The sequence below is a fragment of the Orycteropus afer genome, unplaced genomic scaffold, assembly GCF_000298275.1.
Source record: "Orycteropus afer afer isolate SDZICR_OR568_19922 unplaced genomic scaffold, OryAfe1.0 scaffold00011, whole genome shotgun sequence".
NCBI lineage: Eukaryota > Metazoa > Chordata > Mammalia > Tubulidentata > Orycteropodidae > Orycteropus > Orycteropus afer.
Genome location: NW_006921598.1, coordinates 16,855,840 through 16,877,532, shown reverse-complemented (window position 1 = coordinate 16,877,532; position 21,693 = coordinate 16,855,840). Strand labels below are relative to the sequence as shown.

General features: G+C 34.5%; 1 protein-coding gene across 1 annotated transcript in view; it reads left to right on the top strand.

The window, feature by feature from the left end:
- The first annotated feature begins 587 nt into the window (after window positions 1-587).
- The window catches only part of DOP1A (DOP1 leucine zipper like protein A), a 62,404-nt gene continuing 41,298 nt past the window's right edge, over window positions 588-21,693 (top strand). Inside the window, exons 1-10 of the mRNA XM_042782340.1 lie at window positions 588-672; window positions 1,429-1,538; window positions 2,460-2,568; window positions 3,791-3,911; window positions 5,547-5,666; window positions 7,823-7,937; window positions 8,641-8,874; window positions 13,707-14,328; window positions 17,939-18,213; window positions 20,338-20,490. Of these exons, the coding sequence (XP_042638274.1) occupies window positions 588-672; window positions 1,429-1,538; window positions 2,460-2,568; window positions 3,791-3,911; window positions 5,547-5,666; window positions 7,823-7,937; window positions 8,641-8,874; window positions 13,707-14,328; window positions 17,939-18,213; window positions 20,338-20,490 (1,944 nt within the window). The remainder of the gene's footprint in view (window positions 673-1,428; window positions 1,539-2,459; window positions 2,569-3,790; window positions 3,912-5,546; window positions 5,667-7,822; window positions 7,938-8,640; window positions 8,875-13,706; window positions 14,329-17,938; window positions 18,214-20,337; window positions 20,491-21,693) is intronic.

Sequence of the window (21,693 nt, the reverse complement as noted above, 5' to 3'; positions counted from 1 at the left end):
CATAACAGCATTCTTAGATGAAACTGGCTTTTTTCTTTTTTCTTTAACTGCAAATACAAGACAGTAAAGAATCAATGACTCTGCGTACAGTGGGTCCCACTGCTGAACTGCTTTTGTTCATGCTAAAGAGCCAGCAATTTTACCTGCTATAGCTTTTACATTGTCAGAACAAACAACACAACAACAACAACAAAAAGAATGTGACAAAGCAAAAGTTTAAGTGTTTTTGTATCTGACCTATCTTGCTCCATTTTCTTTCTTTGGTGTCAAATTTTCTACTATTGGATAGAATAAAGAATTTTAAAGTGGAAGTTAAAATTACAATTCCGTTCCATCTATCCCTGCTAAGTAGCCATATTTCCTAATTTTTCTTCTTGTTTCCATCTGTAAAATGCAAGTAATAATGACTGCATTGGAAAAATCAGGCGAAGATCGTGTTATGTAACCTAAGATCATTATAAACCCTAAAGCTGTCAACATATTTCAAGGTATTTTTACAAGAAGAAAGAAATTAGTTTGTTTTTTGTAGTTTTGCAAGTGATTAAGGACAACCACATTCCTTACTTTTTCAGGCCACTCGACCAGATATGATCAGGATTTTGTCAGCAGCTCTTCACGTCGTACTAAGGAGGGATATGTCTCTGAACAGGAGGCTTTATGCATGGCTTCTCGGTAGGTGTATGGCTTGTATGGTCATACCTGGGAGTATAGAGAAAAATTTGCCATATGTAATTTTTATCAAAATGTGTGTATGTCCAAAATGAAGAAACTCAAAGTTGAACAGTAAAAATATAAGCAATACTATCTATAGACTTTATAAGGAAGTTTTTAAAACCTCTTAATCAAAAAGGTTGTTTGAATCCATAAGGTCATATACCATTGGACAAGACTTTTTTTCCCCTTATAAATTGAGTTTATTGTAGTACAAGTAAGTAGACAAAGAAGGATAAATTAATAATCAAAATAATGACATAATTTGCAAAACTTTGAAGTCATTAAAGGAATCAAGACCAGAAACAAAATAAAACTGTTACTGTCTTACACAGTACAAGTCTTCTGCTTAGACTCAAAAGCATTGTGTGTACACTTTGGTCTTCAAGTGGGTAGCCTGTCTTCACGGTTCTTTACTACCTAGAGTGGAGAAAGGACAAATATAACTTAATCTTGGTCTTCTGGGTCTTTGGTTATTTCACTGTTTTAAAAGATTGAAAAAACAAGATGATTCTGGAAGAATATTATGATACTCACTTATGTATTGAATTGGTTTCCTTTATTAAACTATCTAAAATGATCTCTCTTGCTGACATTGAATGGGCTACAAATTGGTAAGTGTTTAGTGCTGTTTTGAGATATTTGCTCTTTTGGTATTAGTGAACAACAATTTTGAGAATTACATTTTAACTTATTTTGCTATTTGTTTCCATGGAGGTTTTGATAACAACGGTGCTATCATAGGACCCAGAAGCACAAGACACAGTAATCCTGAAGAACATGCCACTTACTATTTCACTACCTTTTCAAAAGAATTACTGGTCCAGGTAATGAATTGTTTCGTTTTACTTCTTGATTACTTTCTGGTCATTACAATTACTGAAAAAGTATAAGACAAAGTCCTACCTTAATTGAATTCACATAGTTTGAAGGGGTAGAGATAAGAACCGTATATTTCCTAGGAATAAGTATAATAAACTAATGACTGAAATAAAATGACAGACTCACTTCCCTGGCCAGAGTTTCTTGCTTGTTACTGTTATTGTTTCTGCTTTGTGATTTTCGTGGCGTTCTTAAAATATAATGGCAATTTCTCACCTGTATGCCTGTGAAAGTTGGAATATTTCCAAAAATCAGACCTGTATTATTTCCTTTGAGACCCCAGAGAAATTTGGGCTACAACAAGAAATCTAAATGTGGTAGAACTGCTACTATTTTAGAAATGTTAAAATGATCCATGTATTTATTTCACTTTATTTTTAATTCAATTATTTATTTAAGACATCGCAAAATAAACTGAGAAAATACATGGTGTCTAAAGCATTTTTAAATGAGTGAAGTTACAGGAATATAGTTAGTTTTAAATCCCAATGAGAAAATAATTTCATAGTAGCAGTATCACCATGCTACTGTTGGCATACTTTAGGACATCTTGATCATCTTAAATAAAAATATTTTCATCTTATAGGCAAAAAAGTCATGAGTATTTTTCCTAGATTTTCTTTTGCTCTTCCATTTGTTCCTTCAGAAAAAATTTAATCACTATATTCTTCTCTCAAGATAGATGAATATAACTTTCCGCCCCGCCCCCCCACCACCAAAGAAAGCCAGCCTTGGAAAAAGGGTTTCAGAAAAGCAATAAGGAATATAATCTTCATGACGTATGGTTGCATTTAAAAATATTTTTGCTTAATAAAAAGTGCGTGAGTCTATTTACTTAAAACTACTGTTGTTTTGTTTGTTTTAAGGCAATGGTGGGGATCTTACAAGTGAATGGATTTGGAGAAGAGAGCACACTAATGCAAGACCTAAAACCATTTCGAATTTTAATCAGTTTACTGGACAAACCTGAGCTAGGTAACATACACTGTGCTAGGTCACAATTGATTACTTTGTGTTATTTCACAATATAAATGAGAAGACAAGTTATTACTTAGAAAAATTACTATATTTTGAGGTGGACTTTAAATATAGGCACTTGACTGCTAACCAGAAGGCTGACAGTTCAAACCCACCAGCCACTCCTCGGAAGGAAGGGTGGGCAATCTACTTCTGTAGTGATAGTGCCTCAGAACACCAAGGAGGGTTTAAATACAGGTTCTCAGCATTTTCTTACCTAAAATTTATTCTAGAAAGATAAGAATTTATAAGTATATATCCAGTAGGTTCTCGTATCTGTACCCTGTGTTGCATGTGTAGCAAAGGAGTCACTGTCCAAACTTTTCGTAATCTTTTTAAGTTGCTGAAATTGAAACATTTGAGATCTGTCTTGACTATCTTGTATTTCACAGAATTCAGGGACTTGAGCAAAAAAGAAATAATGTTTGGATTATGTCCCTCAACTTCCTTCCCTACTTCCCCTTTGTTCTGTGTATTTTCTTAATAGTAAAACTACTTAGGAGTAAGTTACAGGACCTGAGACAAAAACTAAGGAAAAAAGGTTTAACAACCGTAAAATGAAATCATGAAGTGTGCAGTTTAGTCAAATTAGATGTTTTAGCAAATACGTTTTAAATCCTCTCAGAAACTCTTAAAATAAAAATGAAAAATTTTAAATATGAAAGTAACTTAAGCTGAGATAAGTGAGTAGGTTAGAGAGTTTATTTTACCTGTTAAATGATAAGAGATTTAGCTCAGGAAATTTTTTTTAGGAAATAATAAAGTTTGACATTGTGCATTTTAGTATTGAATTAATTAACAGTAGTAGTAATACAAGTACATGTATTTGAATACTTATTATATTCCAGGAACCATGCTAAATACCTTACATGTATTTTTCTTAACCCTTGCAATAGCCCTGTAAATTTGGTATTATTATTCTTTAGATCAGGAAACTAAAGCTCAAAGAAGCTGAATAGTCCTGATTCTATAATTTCTGTTATGTCAACAAATACTTTTAAATAAATATTTGTTCCATTTTTTACTATTTCCTGTCTCAATGTGGGAAATTTAGTTTGGTTCTGAAAAAAATATTTTAAAAAATTTAAACAAACTTTAATTGGACCACTTTTCAGATAATCGTGATTTACTAACTAATGCTGATTTACTATATTGCCTTTAATTTCTATATTACTTTTAGGACCTGTAATTCTGGAAGATGTCCTTATTGAAGTATTTAGAACATTGTATTCCCAGTGCAAAGCAGAATTGGATCTTCAGATGGAACCACCCTTCTGCAAGGATCATGCTCAGTTAAGCAGGTAGATTACTGAAAAATTAAGCCAGACATAAAGATGTCTTAATTCATAAAGTACATAATACTCTATTAGTCACTTAATGTAACTTGAAGTAATAGTAATAAATAGGAATCTTGGCCTTTGAAGTTTGTTCTCTGAATGAGTCATTTGATATAAAACTTCTCTGCATTTTGGTAATATACACTGTCATTTGTGAATAAGAGTGATAACTACCCTGTCTTTCAAATAGGCACTGAGAGCATTACTGCCAAATATCGGTTAATAATAGGAATTACACCTTGCCTGGTAACCAGGCTTTTTTGTTTACTTGAGCTACTCCCTCTTGGTGACTTGACACACTTAGGAGACCAAATCGTAGCCCAGGAAAAGACTCAAGTAAATCAAAGGACACTGAGCGTTCTTTAAAGAATGTTTTCTCTATATCAAGTTCTGGGCATTTCTTCTTTCAGCTATATTTGTTTTCTGAATGCTTGAAACAAGTCACATGATACTAGCATAGCCTATTCCTTAAATCAGTGAGAGATATATTTGGACAAAGTCTTTTTCTTTTCTTCTGTAATATAAGCAGCCCACCTCTTTTCCAGTCTCATCTATCATTATAACATGACAAAGATTCCAGTTTCTTTTGCATGATTTGCATTTCATTTAGTGGCTCCTTGATGAGACTTTGGAGATGTCCTGGGTGTCCCTAAAACATACTTTTTATATATTAAAACATTTCAAGTCAGTTTTTTATTTCTGTTGAATATAATCCCATGTAGTTTTTTGTTTAAAAAGTTAACATTGACTAACCTGGTACCCAGGTTCATTCTGTACTCTGCTGGAGGAATTATATTGGCCCACAAAGTATTTAGTTAGTCCTTTCTGCTAGTTGCACTGGCAAAATGGATTGACCCAGTAGCTGCAACAGTGGGCTCAAACAAAGCTATGATTGTGAGTATGGTGGAGGACCAGACAGTGTTTCATTCTATGGTATAGAGGGTTGCTATGAGTCAGAACCGATTCAGTGGCCCCTAACAACACAGCAACAGTGTAAAATTTGTTTTAATGATTAGGAAGGGTGGGTGGGAATGAGTAGATAATATAAATTCCAACAAAGTATTTTTTCCTGGTGGGATTTTAATAATCTTATTTAGAATAATAATTCTTTTTGTTACTGTTGCTACAAGCTAAGAAAATATTTGATTGAAATTGGCCAAAATTAACCTTTCTTGAGAAAATCCTGAAGAGAATAGAAAAGCAAGCCAAATTCTTTGAGAATCAAGGCTGCCAAAATCAAAACACTACTTAATTTGTATTTGCCGAGGAAAATAAAAGAATGATACCAAATTAATAACCAGGCACTCAAATAAAGAAGCTTCCTTATCTTTTCAGGGAATAACTTTTTTCTTAGCAGCGATGATTTTTTATCTTGAAATTATATTTGAGTATGAAACTCAGATTTGGAAAAATGACTTATCTGTATACATAAAGAAATAGAGTGGCAGTTGATAAGTAGTATTTGTTGTAATGTTATTTGAAGTGTTTCCTAGTAACTACTTAGGAATATATATAGCACTAAAACACTGCACTCAAATTTAAGTTTGAAAAAGTAAATATTTGTTAGTTTTTTTCCTTTTCTTTTTTTTTTTTTTTTAGTAAATTAAGGGAAAATAAGAAAACAGCAGAGCTGATTAAAACTGCCAACCTTCTCTTTAATTCCTTTGAGCCTTATTATATGTGGGATTACGTTGCACGTTGGTTTGAAGAATGTTGTAGGTATGTTAAACTGTTTTATTTCTTTTTATTTAATAATATGCAAAGCTAATCTTTTTGTTTTCTTTTTTTATGTTCTTGGGTCTAATGAAAAGAATATTATTTTATACATTCTACTACTACTGTTGACAACTATTAATTATTTAATAGCTGTGCTTTAGCTCCACTTTTTCAGTCTAGGATATAGAATCACTGAACAAGTAATCTTAGAAATGGAAAGCTTAGAGATGAGCTGCTCGGTCACCAGCATAGATTAAAGGTTTCCTCTTTCTAATTTACAGTGATTTAGTTTACCTTCAATGTACAGAAGATAGCAAATTTGTGTCTGTTGCTTCTGCACACTTTGTCCTAAAAGGATTCCCACGTTGAATAAGAAAATTAACACCTTGATCACCCTTATGCTTTTAAAGCTGTAAAAACAGCACATATTGCTACTGATGAGTAGATCAAAGCCCTCCACCCTTTAGGATCTAAAGCTTAAACAGTAATCTGAAAACTTTAGGATACCAGTGAACTTGAGTGGAATCACTGTCTGGATTTTAGATCAAATCTTGTCAGAACCAGATTAAATCTCTCGGGCCTTGGGGGGGGCATGTGGACAGAAGTAACTTTTACCCCTACATTGGCTACGTACTATCTCATAAATATTTTAAAATCTAAATCTTGATGATTTGTATCTAATGATTTGGAAAGTTGTTTGCTTATTTATCCATCAGCTATTGAGTACCCACTCACAAAGCACTATGCTAGGCATATAGACAGTCCCTGTCTTCAAAGACTTTATAGCAGGAAAAAGACACATACATATATATTCCTAGTACTAAATTTTAAATTACAAATATTATAATATAAAATGTGGTAAAAAACCAAACTCACTGCCGTCAAGTTGGATCCGACTCAGTGACCTCTCCTTGGGTTTCCGAGATGGTGTCTTTACAGAAATAGATTGCCCAACCTTCCTTCTGAGGAGTGGCTGGTGGGTTTGAACCACCAGCTTTCTGGTTAGCCTTAGGCACTGCACTACGAGAGCTCCTATAAAATGTGGTAGGAATGCAAAGGGAGTTTTTAATATTCTTTTGCTCTAGCTTGTGTTTCTGCCTTTGTTTCTATGATCACAAACACATGTACTTCTTTAGATAACCTGGACAATGCCCTGAGCACACCTTCACTTTCATCCTGCTGGGCCTTAAGCCATGCTATTCTTCCTAAAATATTCTTCCCCCTTGTGCATCTGGTATGGTCCTATACACAAGTCACCTGCCTTTCAGTAGCATCCATGACTTCCTCAGATCTCCCATCAGAATTAATTCCTCCCACATTGTCACATTATTACATTTATTTCTCTATACACTGATAGCATAGTGCCTAAGTCACTTGACTGCTAACCAGAAGGCTGGTGGTTCAAACCCACCAGCCACTCCTAGGAAGGAAGATGGGGCAATCTACTTCCGTAGTGATACTGCCTAGGAAACCCAAGGAGGGGTCACTATGGGTCGGGTCCAACTCGATGGCACATAACAACAACAACAACAACAACAACATACGCTAATAATTCTTGCTGGTCAGGAACTATGTCGTATTCTTACTCAACTCTGTGTCTTCAGAGTATAGAGCAATGTATGGTCATATAGGATTGATTAATATGTTGGAAGAATGATCTCTACTACCTGGATCAGAAGAAGCTTCCTGGAGGAGGTAACATTTGATCCCAGACTTTGAAGGACAGATGTACTCTGGATATGAAAGAATGAAGTTGGGGGAGGATGGCAGCCCAGGAGGAGAAATGGGTATGAGAAAAGGCTCTGAGATTAAAAATAAGGAACAAAAAAATCCATTTTAACTAGGGCGTGACTTCTGTAGTGGGAAAAATGGGAAATAAGTCCCAAAAGGTTAGATTCATCCAGAAAATGGGTGAAGATGTCTAGTAGGTACTTAAAAATATAAGATGGGACTTTCAGGGAGAATTTAAGACTAGGAATCTTGTTTTGGGGATTTTCTACATAGAAGTAGCATTCTCAGGGATATGAAATGTTTATCACAGAAACATCAGTGTGTGTGTCCCGATGTTGAATTAGCTTTCCTTAGAAAGACAGTGATGCTGTCACATGTATGCATATCACTTGATAGTATACTTGATGAAGTGAATTTTGTCCTTATAGGAGGACACTGCACGCCAGACTTCAGATTGGGCCTGGAGATAGTAGTGAGTCATCTGAGTTACAACTCATCAATTTCTGCTTACTGGTGGATTTTTTGTTGGATATAGTTTCTTTGGTAAGGCCACCTTGGTAAAAACATTGAGGGAATCTGAAAACATAGTTCAAATATTTCGTGTTGGAGACCAGCATCATTTTAAAATAAAATTACATCTTTGAAAATAAATGTACTTTTTCCCTTTTGTTATAACTTTTTTCATGAAACTTTGCAAGTGTTTTGTCCTCTGACATATATTGATACATATATAAGTGTCACATAATATATGGAATATACATAATAATTGCATGTTATAAAATCTTACCTGTTTTGTGTATAGTGATCTAATGCTGCATTTATATTCATTAATGATTCTATCTGTTAAATGAAGACTATTGGAAATCTTTTCCCCTTATTTTTTCTCTCCTCAATTCCTTGCTTTCTCATTTTGAAGCCTACTAGAAGTATGAGGGTGCTGTGTCAGGTATGACATTCAGCCTGTTTTGTTTTTAACTGATTTTATTCACTTTTATAATATTAAGATTTTTGTAGTATAAAACATAAAACTGGGGTTATTTCATAATATATGCTTTGAAATACTTAAATTGGGAATAGAAATTTTATAAGTCATTGGTAATACTATACATTATTAATTAAGAGTGTTACCCATTGCACATGGGGTTAAATTATTACCTAATTTATATAGATTAAAAAATAAATGGGATAATGTAACAGTTTTAGTTATATATTGTTTAAGCTTGTCTCATTTCACTTTTATTGTCAGGAGACTTACATTGAAATCCAGACAGAACACTTGCCCCAGTTGCTGCTTAGGATGATTTCTGCCCTGACAAGCCATCTCCAAACATTGCACTTACCTGAACTCACAGATTCCCTCAGGCTCTGCTCAAAGATCCTTAGCAAGGTTCAACCTCCATTGTTATCTGCTGGCACTGGGGGTGTGTTGCAGTTCCCAAATGTGCAGAACAACTCAGTCAAAGAATGGGAAGACAAAAAGGTAATGTTAGCTAATATTTTTGTATCAGGCTAGTTATATACTTCAGAGCACAACAGATTCTGGGTAAAGTCACTTATACATAGGTAGTTAATAGTGAAAATCTTTCTTAGGTCTAGTATTGTGACAATAGACCATATTATAGGCTTTTCACTCTAATGCAGTTTAGCTGAGTATATCAAAACTTTTCAATAGAAATATAATACAAGCAGCATATATCATTTAATTTTTAAGTAGTCTTATTAAAAAGTACAAAGAAACAGGTGCAATTAATTTTACTGTACTTTATTTAATGCAGTGTAGCCAATACATTATTTCAGCATGTAATCAATATAAAAAATTAGAGTGTTATTTTACATTTTTTGTACTGTCTTCCAAGCCTAGTGTAAGTAGTTTATATTTGCAGCACATTTCATTCAATTACGGAATTTTTAACCTAAATACTTAATGTGTAATTGTATTTCATAAAATTTATAGTAAAAAAAGTAGACTCATAGACCCAAGTTCTTCTAAACATAGTAATAAACTAAATTCAGTGTGAATTTTTCAATTAAAATTTAAATTAATTAATGTTAAATAAAATTTTAAAATTCAGCCACATTTCAAGTGTTGGGAGTCTTATGTGTTTGGTAGTTACCATACTTGACTGAAAAAAAAAGAAAATCAAAGTCACTACCATTGAATTGATTCCAACTCATAGTGATCCCCTCTGGGTTTTCAAGGCTGTAAATCTTTATGGAAGCAAACCATCTCATCTTTCTTCTACGGAGTGGCTGGCGGGTTTGAACCACCGACCTTTTGGTTAGCAGCCAGGTGCCTTATTTGCTACACTACCAGAGCTCCTTACCATACTGGACAGTAGATCTGTATCTAAAGTTTACTGTCATTTTCATATACACTTCATTTTTGACATGTTCTTCTTGAAATCCAAAATCTTATAATCCTCTGCAGTCTTCCAGATGCTTAATGCTTTCTTTAGAATGTTGAATAAAATTAAACTGTAGTAAGGATTTTAATGTTTCATTCTAGCAGCACACTTAAACACCTGTGAAACACTGGTAAAAATCAAGAATTTAAAGTTTCAGATTTTTAATATTAAAATATTTTAGTAAATATGATATTCTGTGGAATTGTAGGATAGTTATATTGAATTTAGGCACAGTTTCACAATGTTAAAATAAAGATTTTATAATTACTGGAGTATCAGATTCAGTTACCTAAGTCCCAGATTTGAATAGTAGCCCCTACCTTTTTTTTTTTTTTTAGTTGCCTTTACTTTTTCAGACAGATACAATATATTATCAGGATGGTCTTATATCACCTTTTCTGTCAAATATTATGGAACTCTGGTGGCATAGTGCCTAAGGCATTTGCTAACCAGAAAGCTGGTGGTTAAATCCCACCAGCCACTCCTCGGAAGGAAGGTTGGCCAGCCTACTTCCATAGTGATCTCAAAACTTTTTTCTTGATCCTTGATATATGAAATGAACATAACTGACCCCCAGTCAATCTAAATATTCCTCAGGATCATCCTACATGTGCTAAAATCAGTCTCTAATATTTTCCTTCTGTTCTCATTATTTATATGGAATATGTACTGTCTACTATTGTTGGGAAATTTATTATACTAGTTTCTTCTTATTTATGCCTCTAAGATCTTCTTAGAAATAAAACTAAAATGGGTATTAACTTCTTTGGGAGCTTTGCTTTTTATTTGAATAAGATTAATCAGAATAGGGGAAGGACCTAGCATTTTCTCAATAGTATATTCAAATATGTGAATATTTATTATGTAGAAAACATCTGAAGGCCCTTTTTTTGATAGCTAAAGTAAGGTGAATGGGAACATGTGTTCATGTTAAATGAAGGACAGTTAGATAATATACCTTTTCTTTTTTTCCAGTATGGTGGTTTCAGTAACCTTGGAGTTCATGAACTTCAATATGCCTTTCTCATGTTCTCTCTTTGGTTTTCTTATGCTCTCAGGGTATATATGTTCTTTCCTATACTTTACTGAAACACAATGGTGTTTTATTCTCTGAGATACCTGAAAATTGATTATGAGATGAAAGTATTTTTCACTATTCCAATTTTTAAACATGTAAGTGAAACAGTGATTCTTGGAACATATGAATCTTATTTTGGCTTTGTGCACTTAGTGTGTTTTTATAAAATTAGTGTATTGGGTCTCTATACTCATATGCCTAATACATGTAATTTCTATTATCAGAAAGAATTTTTTTTATAAAATACTCTGAAGCATAGTTATGTAATATAGATCTTACAACTAAATTTGATAAACATGTAGAAATTCAACGGAATTTATAACTTCTCTTAATGTTCATCTATTCTTTTATGATCCTATGTTAAATATGTTAATACAGAAGTCACTTTATATTTGTAAGTTAATGGCAATTTTACCGTTGGGTATGATTTCCTTTTTAAAATGTATTTAATTGCACAGATTTAAATGGTCATTAAACTTTCAAAGGAGAAAACTTCATGGTTAAAGTTTAATTCTGATGACAGCCACCTCTAAACTATGTATTATAATACAAAAAATGTCCATCCTGTTATAGATACAGCAGTATGCTGTGGTGAAAAGAGCATGAAGTTTAGCATCACCTCATCTGAGCTCTTCTGCTAACTACTAAGCTTGTCTGCTATAACCATGGGCAAGTTGGGTTTTTTGTTTTGTTTTTGTTTTTTAACTTTCCTGAGTCTCAGTTCTTTTATCTTTAGAACAGCCTGTCTTTATTCAGTACCCACTCTGTGCAAGGCAGTGCATGTCCGTTGGTGAACTAGAAACAGTCCCTGCTGTTCTCAACCCTTTCATTCAAGTTGCAGAAATATATATTAAAAAACGACTTGCATATTTCATTATAGTTGTAATAAATGTACAAAGAAAAATAGAGTGCTAGGAATGTGTAAGTAGGTGACCTGCCTTAGACTGAAAGTCAAGGAAGGCCTTCTTGAAGAAGTAATATATAAGTAGAGCCCTAGAGGAACTGGTGGGATGACAAGGGGTCAGGGTAGGAAAAATAGAGCACTTGACAGATAGAGGAACATTTGCAAAGGCTCTTAGGCAGGTAGCAGCACTATGCAGGCACTGAAGGGCACATGCAGTTGGTGAGGTAGGCAGTGACCAGACAGAGCCTTGTTCACTATACTAAGGTTTTTATTCTTTATCTTAGGAGCAATGGCAAGACACAGAAGGGAAAAAGGCAAGTGACATAATCAGATTTGTATATTAGAAAAATTATTATGGCCACATTGTGGATTATGGATCTGAAAAACAAAAAATAAGTATGGGGAAACCTGCAGTAGTGCAGGTGAGAGGTGGTAATTTGTTTCAACAAGATGGGTGTGGGTGTGAAGACAGAGATGGATGGATTAGCAATATATTTAGGAGGAAAGATCAATTAAGATTTAGGAGTGAATTGGTAAGGGCAATGGGTGATCACTAACGCATATTGAGTGTTTTTAATGTGCCAGGCACATTATGGATACTCTGTTACTTAATCCTCATAGCACCTGTATGGTGTAGGTGTTATTGTTATTTCAGTTTTATAGATCAGGAAACTGAGATTTGGAGAGGTTAAATAACTTCCAGGAATCCCATAGCTCGTAAGCCCTCACTCTAAACCACTATATTGAAGTGGGTATGGAGGGGAAGAGGGAGAGAGAGAAGTGGAAAAGTTACCAGAAATGAATCCTAAGCTTCTGTCTTCCTGACCTGATGTGTGATGGTGTCATTCACTGAAACAACGTGTATTGAGTGAGGCCGGGTTTTGGGGAATAGATCATTTAGTGCATATATTAATAAGATTTATTTTCAGTGAAACATACAAATTAGGCATGTTTATATAATAACCCAAGAAAGTCATGATATGTACAACTTGTATTTATTTAAACTAAGCCAGAAAATATACTTAATAATTTTACTCATCCAATCATTATTTTAAAGGAGCTCTGGTGGTATAGTGGTTAAGGCATTTGGCTGCTAACCAAAAGGTTGGTGATTTGAACCCACTAGCTCTGCTCCATGGAAGAAAGATGAGCAGTCTGCTCCTGTAAAGATTTACAGCTTTGGAAACCCAATGAGAGTCGCTATGAGTCAGAATCAACTTGATGGCAGTGAGTTTGGTTTGGTTTATCATTATTTTAAAGAGGGAATTATTAATCCATTCTAGCTCTACCCCAGTAGCTGTTTGATTGCTTGCTTTATATTTTAATTAATTTTTTCTTCCCTCTAGATTATAACCTATTCTTTTTATTCCTAGTACCTAAAACAATGTCTGGCACAGAATATGAATTTAGTAATGGTTCATTGAGATAACATAAAATTAATACCAAACATTTAATTAGTACTTTACACTTTTCAGATAAAAATTTTATATTTCATCTGAACAGATGGCTTATTAAATTTTTCCTCTACTTTTTGAAGTGTCATTTTAACGTAACAAGTCTCATTCCTTAGACATTAGGAAAAATGATTTTGAATTTAATAAATTGCTAGTTATTTGAAAACAAGGGAATAGATCCTAGAGATTTGTAAATATAAATATTTTTGCCCTCAAGAACCTAACCATATGCTATGCATGTTATGAATAATAACTACTTGGTGAATTGTTAATACTACATTCATTAGAACCATATCAGTGTTTCCTATTGATTATCATAAACATGAGTATAGAAACTGCTTTAGAGAGTTGTCAGTATATGCAGATTAAGTTGTGATTAGTCTAATCTAAAACTGACTTCTCTCAAAAAGTGGCCATTTCTAATTTCATAATTTCAACTACTGAGCTTTTTGCTTCTTTCATCTCTACCAGGTATCGGTGGTTTCTCTTGAAAATCCTACTGAAGTGTTTGAAGACGGAGAAAATCCACCAAGTAGTCGATCATCAGAGAGTGGATTCACTGAGTTTATACAGTATCAAGCAGACCGAACTGATGACATTGACAGAGAACTGAATGAGGGGCAGGGGACAGCAGCCATTCCAATTGGTAGCACATCTTCTGAGACAGAAACAGCATCTACTGTGGGATCTGAAGAAACCATCATTCAGGCCCCTTCTCTAGTTACGCAGGGGACGGCAACTCGAAGTGGGAAGACAGCCCAAAAGACTGCAATGCAGTGCTGCTTAGAGTATGTCCAACAGTTTCTAACCAGACTTATCAACCTCTACATCATTCAGAATAACTCTTTGTCTCAGCCTTTGGCTATAGAACATCAAGGGGATCTCAATAAAGAGCAAAGAGACACTTCAATGTGGGACAGAGATTCACATGGAGATGTAAAAGAGAGAAACATAGGTAAACAAAAAAGTTCAAAAGAATATCTTTCTGCCTTCCTTGCTGCCTGTCAGCTCTTCCTGGAATGCTCAAGTTTCCCAGTTTACATTGCTGAGGGGAACCATACATCAGAGTTGCATTCTGAAAAATCAGAGACTGGTAAGGTCTTTTCTATTTTATTTAATATTTAGTATTTAAATATTTTCTGTGGCATACTATTCATTTTTTAAAAAAGAAGCACATGCATATTAAAACTGGGATGTGAATTTTATTTTTTAATTCAGTGACTTAAAAAGTGTATTTTAATTTGGAGAATTTTTTAATGAAATACTGCCTTTGTAATGTGTTGAAAGATTTTGTGATTTTGATGTCTTTTAACTTTTGGCTTGCAAGTAAATAGAAGCTAAGAAGGGAATTCTTAGCTTATTATATAAACAGATATTATATTAAATAATATTAAATATTATATAAACAGATAATCATACTTAAACACTTTTTTCTAAGGAGGAAGGTAATACATTTTAGATCTACTGATTTCTTTTTAGCTAATGTCATATGTACCTACTTTTATTTAGATTTTTATATGCACACGTTGCTTTATATGATCAAAAAAATAGAGTTGACATGGTAAATAAAAATTCTAATATTACTTACAGAGCCCAGAAGAATCAAGCTTGTTTAGGCATATGTTACTCTTTAAAATATTTTTGCTATCATTGATGATTTGACCACAAAAATCTTTTGTATGTCCAAGGACACATAATAAAAAAGAAGAGACATGCAGTAAGATGAGAGAGAGTGAACACTTGTTATGTCAAGTGAAAAACGTCAGGCGTAATATTTGCTGTTAATGGATACAAAGATTACAAAGCTAGAAAAAATGTATACTAAGCCGTTAGCATTTTGGATGAGATTAAAAGTAAAGGAAAATCAGGAAGAAGAGAGTTTGTAAACTGTTGGCACTGTGGCTCCTGGGCCCTTTCCTTTCCTGATTCTCTCCACCTTCAGCCTCTATCTAGACTTGGGGGAAAGAATCCTCCCTTTTAAGCTGGAGTCAGAAAAGTATCAGAGTTAGATGGAGATCCAGAAACCTTTTGGGCTTAAAGTTACTACTTTTGAAAATTGCTATCAACTTCTACCAAACAAAAGTAATAAATTTTAAAAATTAATACGCCCTCCTTCCAAAATATTCAAAATAAAGTTGGTATGATAATTGCTAATATGGGGCAAATTCTCCTTGGTATACTATATTGTAGCTGAAATAGCAGAAAAATTCTACCACTTAATAGACTGTCACATAGATGTATCCATATAAATGATGATGTATGCTTTAGAAAGCTCTTCTAATTCTAAAAGTAGTTTTGGAGACTAGCTCATAATATCTAGATTTTAAACTAAAGAGAATACAGTTGAATATATGTAAATAATCTGCAACATAATTGTTTTGATGTAGGCAATAAGTATAGAAACAAAATAAGGAAGTTCTAGTCAAATGATTTTGTACCACGTAGATAGTTGTATATATATATAAGAATGTGGATTTCTGAATATGCAAGTAAAGGTCAGTGCCCCTTTTCATTTCCTATATTGGATGGACCATTGGAAATTTTCAAGTTCCTTTATTGTATAATTTTCTTTATAGAATTGCATGTGCGGGAGATTTCAATTGAATGACAGGGATGCTGTTACGTAACATGTCAACTAGAGAATTTCTTTCAGTATTCCACATTTGAAATTTTGAGTTCTGGTGGCATAGTGCCTAAAACATTTGACTGCTAACCAGAAGGCTGGTGGTTCAAACCCACCCAGCCACTCCTCAGAAGGAAGATTAGGAAATCTACTTCCTCAGAGATAGCACTTCAAAAACCCAAGGAGAGGTCTCTGTGAGTCTAATCGACTCGACAGCAGTGAGTTTGGTTTGTTTGTTCTTCAACAACCACGCTAGAAAAATAGCTTTGTTCGTTTAGCTATACTTATGTTGTAGACAGTGCATTTTAGCAGTTTTCTGTTCTCTTACTGTTGACTTTTTATGCATAAGTTTCCATAGTGCTTCTGATAATCTGGTACACAAGAGGGGTTTTCAAATTGAATTCTTGGTTTGTTTATTAAGATTATAGCTATCTTAGTGTAAAACTTACATTTTATTCAGTTGTTAATGGTAATGAAATAAGGATAAACTGTAAATATCAGCACAGTCAGCTGTATTCCATGAAATACTTAACATCCTATTATGCACAGGAATTATTAAAAAAAAAAAAAAAACTTACTGCCATTGAATAGATTCAGACTCATAGCAACCTTATAAAACAGAATAGAACTGTCCCATAGGGTTTCCAAGGCTTTATAGAAGCAGACTGCTTCATCCTTCTCTGGCAGAGCTGCTGGTAGTTTCAAACCACTGACCTTTTAGTTAGCAGTGGAATATTTAAACCACTGCGCCACAAGTAATTATACAGTCTTTAAAATTAATTGTAATTCATTTTTTCGAAGAAGAAACAATGCCCAACATTTAATGTGTAATTTTATTTCTACTTTATATGCAGATTCCACTGAATTGATAAGCTCTGACCTCTGTATTATCTAGTATGATAGCCACAACTAGCTACATGTGGCTATTTAAACTGAATTAAAATGAGATAAAATTAAAAATTCAGTGTCCCATTCACACACATCACACTTCAAATGCTTAATAGCACCTTCATCACATAAAGTTGTTGTGAACAGTGTTACTCTGCAAGTCAGCATTCTCCTTTGTCCTCCTGTCCTGGTCATCACTCTCTGGATTAAGTAGATCCCAATCTTAGTTCTCACTACTCTGTTTTATATACCCAGTTGGGCTTTTTGTAATTCCTGTAGAATGCCCTATGGCAGTGTTTTTGAAACTGAATCATGACCAGTTTGTGGGTATGGAATTTGTTTAGCAGGAGAGAAAATACCAGAATGCAAATGTAAGTATTGTTTCTTGAAACTTATGTTACACATTCACTTATGCATTTATTGAGTCCCCATGAAAGCACTATATATTGTTTGTTGTGATTTGCGATTAAAAAGTTTGACAAACACTGCCTATGCTATCTCACTTCCATTCTTCCTTTCTCACTATTCTTTTATGTATCTAGAATGCTCTCCTTTTCTTCAATTTTCTCTTCTTCCCTTAATTGAAGCTAGCATTTCAAAGGACATCTGCTCCCTAAGTTTTTTTCTGACATTTTCCTTCATTGAAATTACTTCTCCTTTTCTGAATTGTAGCACACCATTGCACTTCTCTTATGGTACCTATATAATGTATCTCATTGAATATTTTGTTTTTGTCCTTTTGCAGACATGACATCACTTCTCTATTAGTTTGAGGCCTACAGGGTAGGATTATTTTTTTATTCACTTTGCATACCCATTTCCTAGCCCGAGCACTGTGCTGTGGGTGTAATAGTTGCTCAGGAAATTCTGTTGAGTATGGTAACTAAATGATTGCCCTCACCCAACAGTGCAGTGAGTACTACACATTATTTGTGAATTAGTATACTGGTTTCCAAGACATGAAAAAATAGTATATGACTTGGGGTAAGGAAAATACATACTATCAAAAAACAGTTCATGAAATTCTTCTTACTGCTTTGTTTTCTTAAATTCTAGATCAAAAATATGTTTTGTTTTGTTTTTAACAGATCGAGGCCTAACAGTTAAGTAGAGGTGCTTTGTTTTCTTAAATTAACTTAGAAGTGAAATGTTTAGTGTGATGAACTCTCTTTACTTTTTTCTTTTGTTTCAGACTGTGAACAGGTACAACCTCCACTCTGGCTCCAAACTCTGATGAGTGCTTGCAGCCAAGCGAGTGATTTCAGTGTTCAGAGTGTTGCTATTTCACTAGTCATGGACCTAGTGGGATTGACTCAGTCTGTGGCCATGGTCACTGGGGAAAACGTCAACAACATGGAACCTACACAGCCCTTAAGTCCAAACCAGGGAAGAGTAGCTGTGGTTATTAGACCTCCCCTGACTCAAGGCAATCTGAGGTACATAGCTGAGAAGACTGAATTTTTCAAGGTAAATACTAAACATACATACAGGACTAAGATAATCACTGCATGTAAAATGCATGACCTAGTTAGTTTAATAGTGATTTTAAACAGATAATCATACTTAAACACCTCTTAATATCATATTTCTTTATAGAAAAGGATGTACTTCTTTGCGCATTTTGTCCCCAGTTCTGTGAGGGAGAAAAACATAAGGATGAAGGGAGTATTAGGGTAAAGAAAGGCAATTATCAGGGCACTGAGGCCATAGAGGAAATAATTTCACCTAAAGTTAAGAGAAAAGCTGATTTATACTATGGTTACATTGGAACTTACTTCCATATGAAGTGGTCATGACACTTTTCCTATTCATAGAGTAAATCTAAGCTATCCAAAACTCCCAAGAAGTTTTCCCGACTATCCAGATTGTCTGATTATCATCTGTATTATATGATATCATTCAGATAAAATACAGTCTTTGCATTTTTCTCCTACAATGGTATATCCTCTATGTAGAAAGGACATCAAGTATATTTGCACTATATTACACATCTGTATTAGAGATAGTTTTCTATACATAAAAAAAATTTGTTTTAATCTGATTTGAGTTAAAATTGAGGAGCTCTGGTAACGTAGTGCCTAAGGCACTTGACTGCTAACCAGAAGTCTGGTGGTTCAAATCCACTAGCCACTCCTCAGAAGGAAGGTTGGGCAATCTACTTCTGTAGCGATACTTCCTCAGAAACCCAAGGAAGAGTCTCTATGAGGTGGGTCCAACTCAACGGCAAATAACAAGTTACAGTTAGTTTCTATAGTGTTTTGCTGATAAACCTAGAAGATTGCTGCATATTTTATTACTGCTGTTATAGGTCATCAAGTGCTTTGTTAACAGATGTAGCTCTTAAATATATATGCTTATATTATAAAAGTGTTAAGTATCTTGGATATTTGTACTATGAGTTATATTTTACTCTGAAACATAGAACCATAAATGTTGAATTGCATTCAATGTGGGATTTGTATCCTATTAAAGATAGTGTAGTCGAGCATCACTTTACCAAACATAATTGAAGTGAGAAATGAGGTCTTATCTGGGCCTTGCACAGACACTCATATATCTGATGTTTAAAATGTATCATTAAATGACTAACATAAAAGGTTCTGAAGATTATCATGACTTCTGGGCCATAGCCAACTACCTGGAGGGAATGAGTAGTTGGACCTGTGGGCTTGGGACCATGGTTGCAGGGGACATCAAGCTCAATTGACATGACATACTACACAGAAACATCATTTTACATCCTACTTTGGTGAGTAGCGACTGAAATCTTAAAAGCTTGCAAGCTGCCATCTAGATGCAACAGTGGGTCTCTCCTCATCCAGAGCAAAGAAGAATGAAGAAAACCAAAGCCACATGGAAACAATTAGGCCAAGAGACTGGTAGACCATCAGGTGATCCTCAGCTTATGTGACTATGAGACCAGAAGAACTTGATGGTGCCTGGCTACCACTGTCATCCACTTAGAAGGGGATCCATGTAGCAGATCCTGGATAGAGTGGGAGAACACTGTAGAACAAAACTCAAAATCACACACACAAACACAAAAAGACCAGGTTTGCTGATCTGCTAGAGCCTAGTGCAACCACTGAGACTGTGGCCCCTAGCTACCCTTCAGGTCTGGAATTGAACTTACTCCTGTGGCTTCCAGCCAAATAACAGACAGGCATATAGGCTGAACATTTACATCAGGTAGATATACTACTTGGAACGATTAGTCATGGGAGAACAAAAGAGCAGTGTATGCACAGGGAGACAGCTCGGGGGCTGGGGGTGCATGGAAGGGAAGGACACAAGGAAGAGATAACTACGGAGAGGAAGTGGAAAGAGAACCGTTAACATTTTGGGAATTGCAGTCAATGTCATGAGACAAAATGTGTATGAACTGCTATATGGAAGATGAATTTGCTCTGTAAACTTTCATCCAAATCACAATAAAAATTTAAAAAAAAAAGTAGACAAGTGCCATAGTTTTTAGTAGAGCTCTTCCAGGTCTGGCACTCTGAGAATTGTTTGTACCAAATAGGAAATACTTGTTGAACAAGTTTCCGTTTATGTTTGTTGGAACACTGTTACCTTTATCTTTTTCCATAGCATGTAGCTTTAACACTGTGGGACCAACTGGGAGATGGAACGCCTCAGCACCACCAGAAGAGCGTGGAACTGTTTTATCAATTACATAACTTAGTTCCTTCTTCTAGCATCTGTGAGGATGTTATAAGCCAGCAGTTAACCCATAAAGATAAGGTAAATTCGTCTCTTCTTATCCTGTGTCCCATTATAGCAAAGGATAAATATAGAAAAGTCTTTAGGAAAATTATTGCAGCTATCATCTGAATGAGATATAATACAGCTTAGTTCAGAGTAAAAACTGATCATGATCTCTTTAAAATATAGGAGAGTCCACTATAAAAGCATCAGTAATATGAAAATTTAAGTGACCCAAACTCAAATGCTGGGTTTCTTTCTTGGTTCAAGACAATGTTGGTGGTCCAAATTCTTGTACTATTTAAAGAGAAATCAGTGGCCACAGTTATTGAACTGGGGGATATATTTGCTAATATATGTGTGAAGTGAAATAATACGTGTGAAATTACTTTTGTAAGTAATGTTGTTATTCTTGTTAGGTGCCACTGAGTTGATTTTAACTCACACCAACCACAAGTAACAAAATAGAACTGCCTCATAGGGTTTTCTAGACTGTATCTTTACAGAAGCCACTCACGAGGTCTTTAGCCTGCAGAGCTCCTGCGTGGGTTTGAACCTCAGTTAGCAGGCAGACACTTGTATGTTGTGCCACTAAGCATCCTTTATAAGCTAAAAAGTGCTCATATGTGAGATTATATTTATTTATAGTAAAACAAATACCCAAAGAAAGGGTTTTGTATCCTAATGGATATGAAGTGATACATAAGTCACTCAGAATAAAACCGGCAGAATTATGAGCAGGCCTGAGAAAAAGCTGGAATAATCATTCTGATTGACCTCTTCGAGATAATATGATAAAGTTTGTGATCTTGCTGTGGCTGCACGTAACATAAATTGGAGATTGTATTGAACACCTTTTAGAAGTGGGTTGCCTTATTTAAAAAAATATATAAATGCTAGTGAAGTTGAATGGATCATATTCAAAACGCATTTATTGTATTGAGTAAATTAAGCATCTGGTTGGGGAAGGGACAGTAAATGAAGAGAGGAGTGAAAAGTTTATCTCAATATTTTATTCCTGCTTCAACACACTCTTTCAAAATTGTTCAGAAATAAAATTGTATCGTACACCTTGCATTTTAATTCAGCAATTTATGTGTTTTACATTAAGGATAAATCTAGGACATACACATGTTTTTAATTGTGTAACATTTCATTTTTAAAGAGATACCTCTAAGTTATGAATGGAATTATGCACTCATGGAAAAAAATAAAACAGCTTTTATTATATTAGGAGCTCTG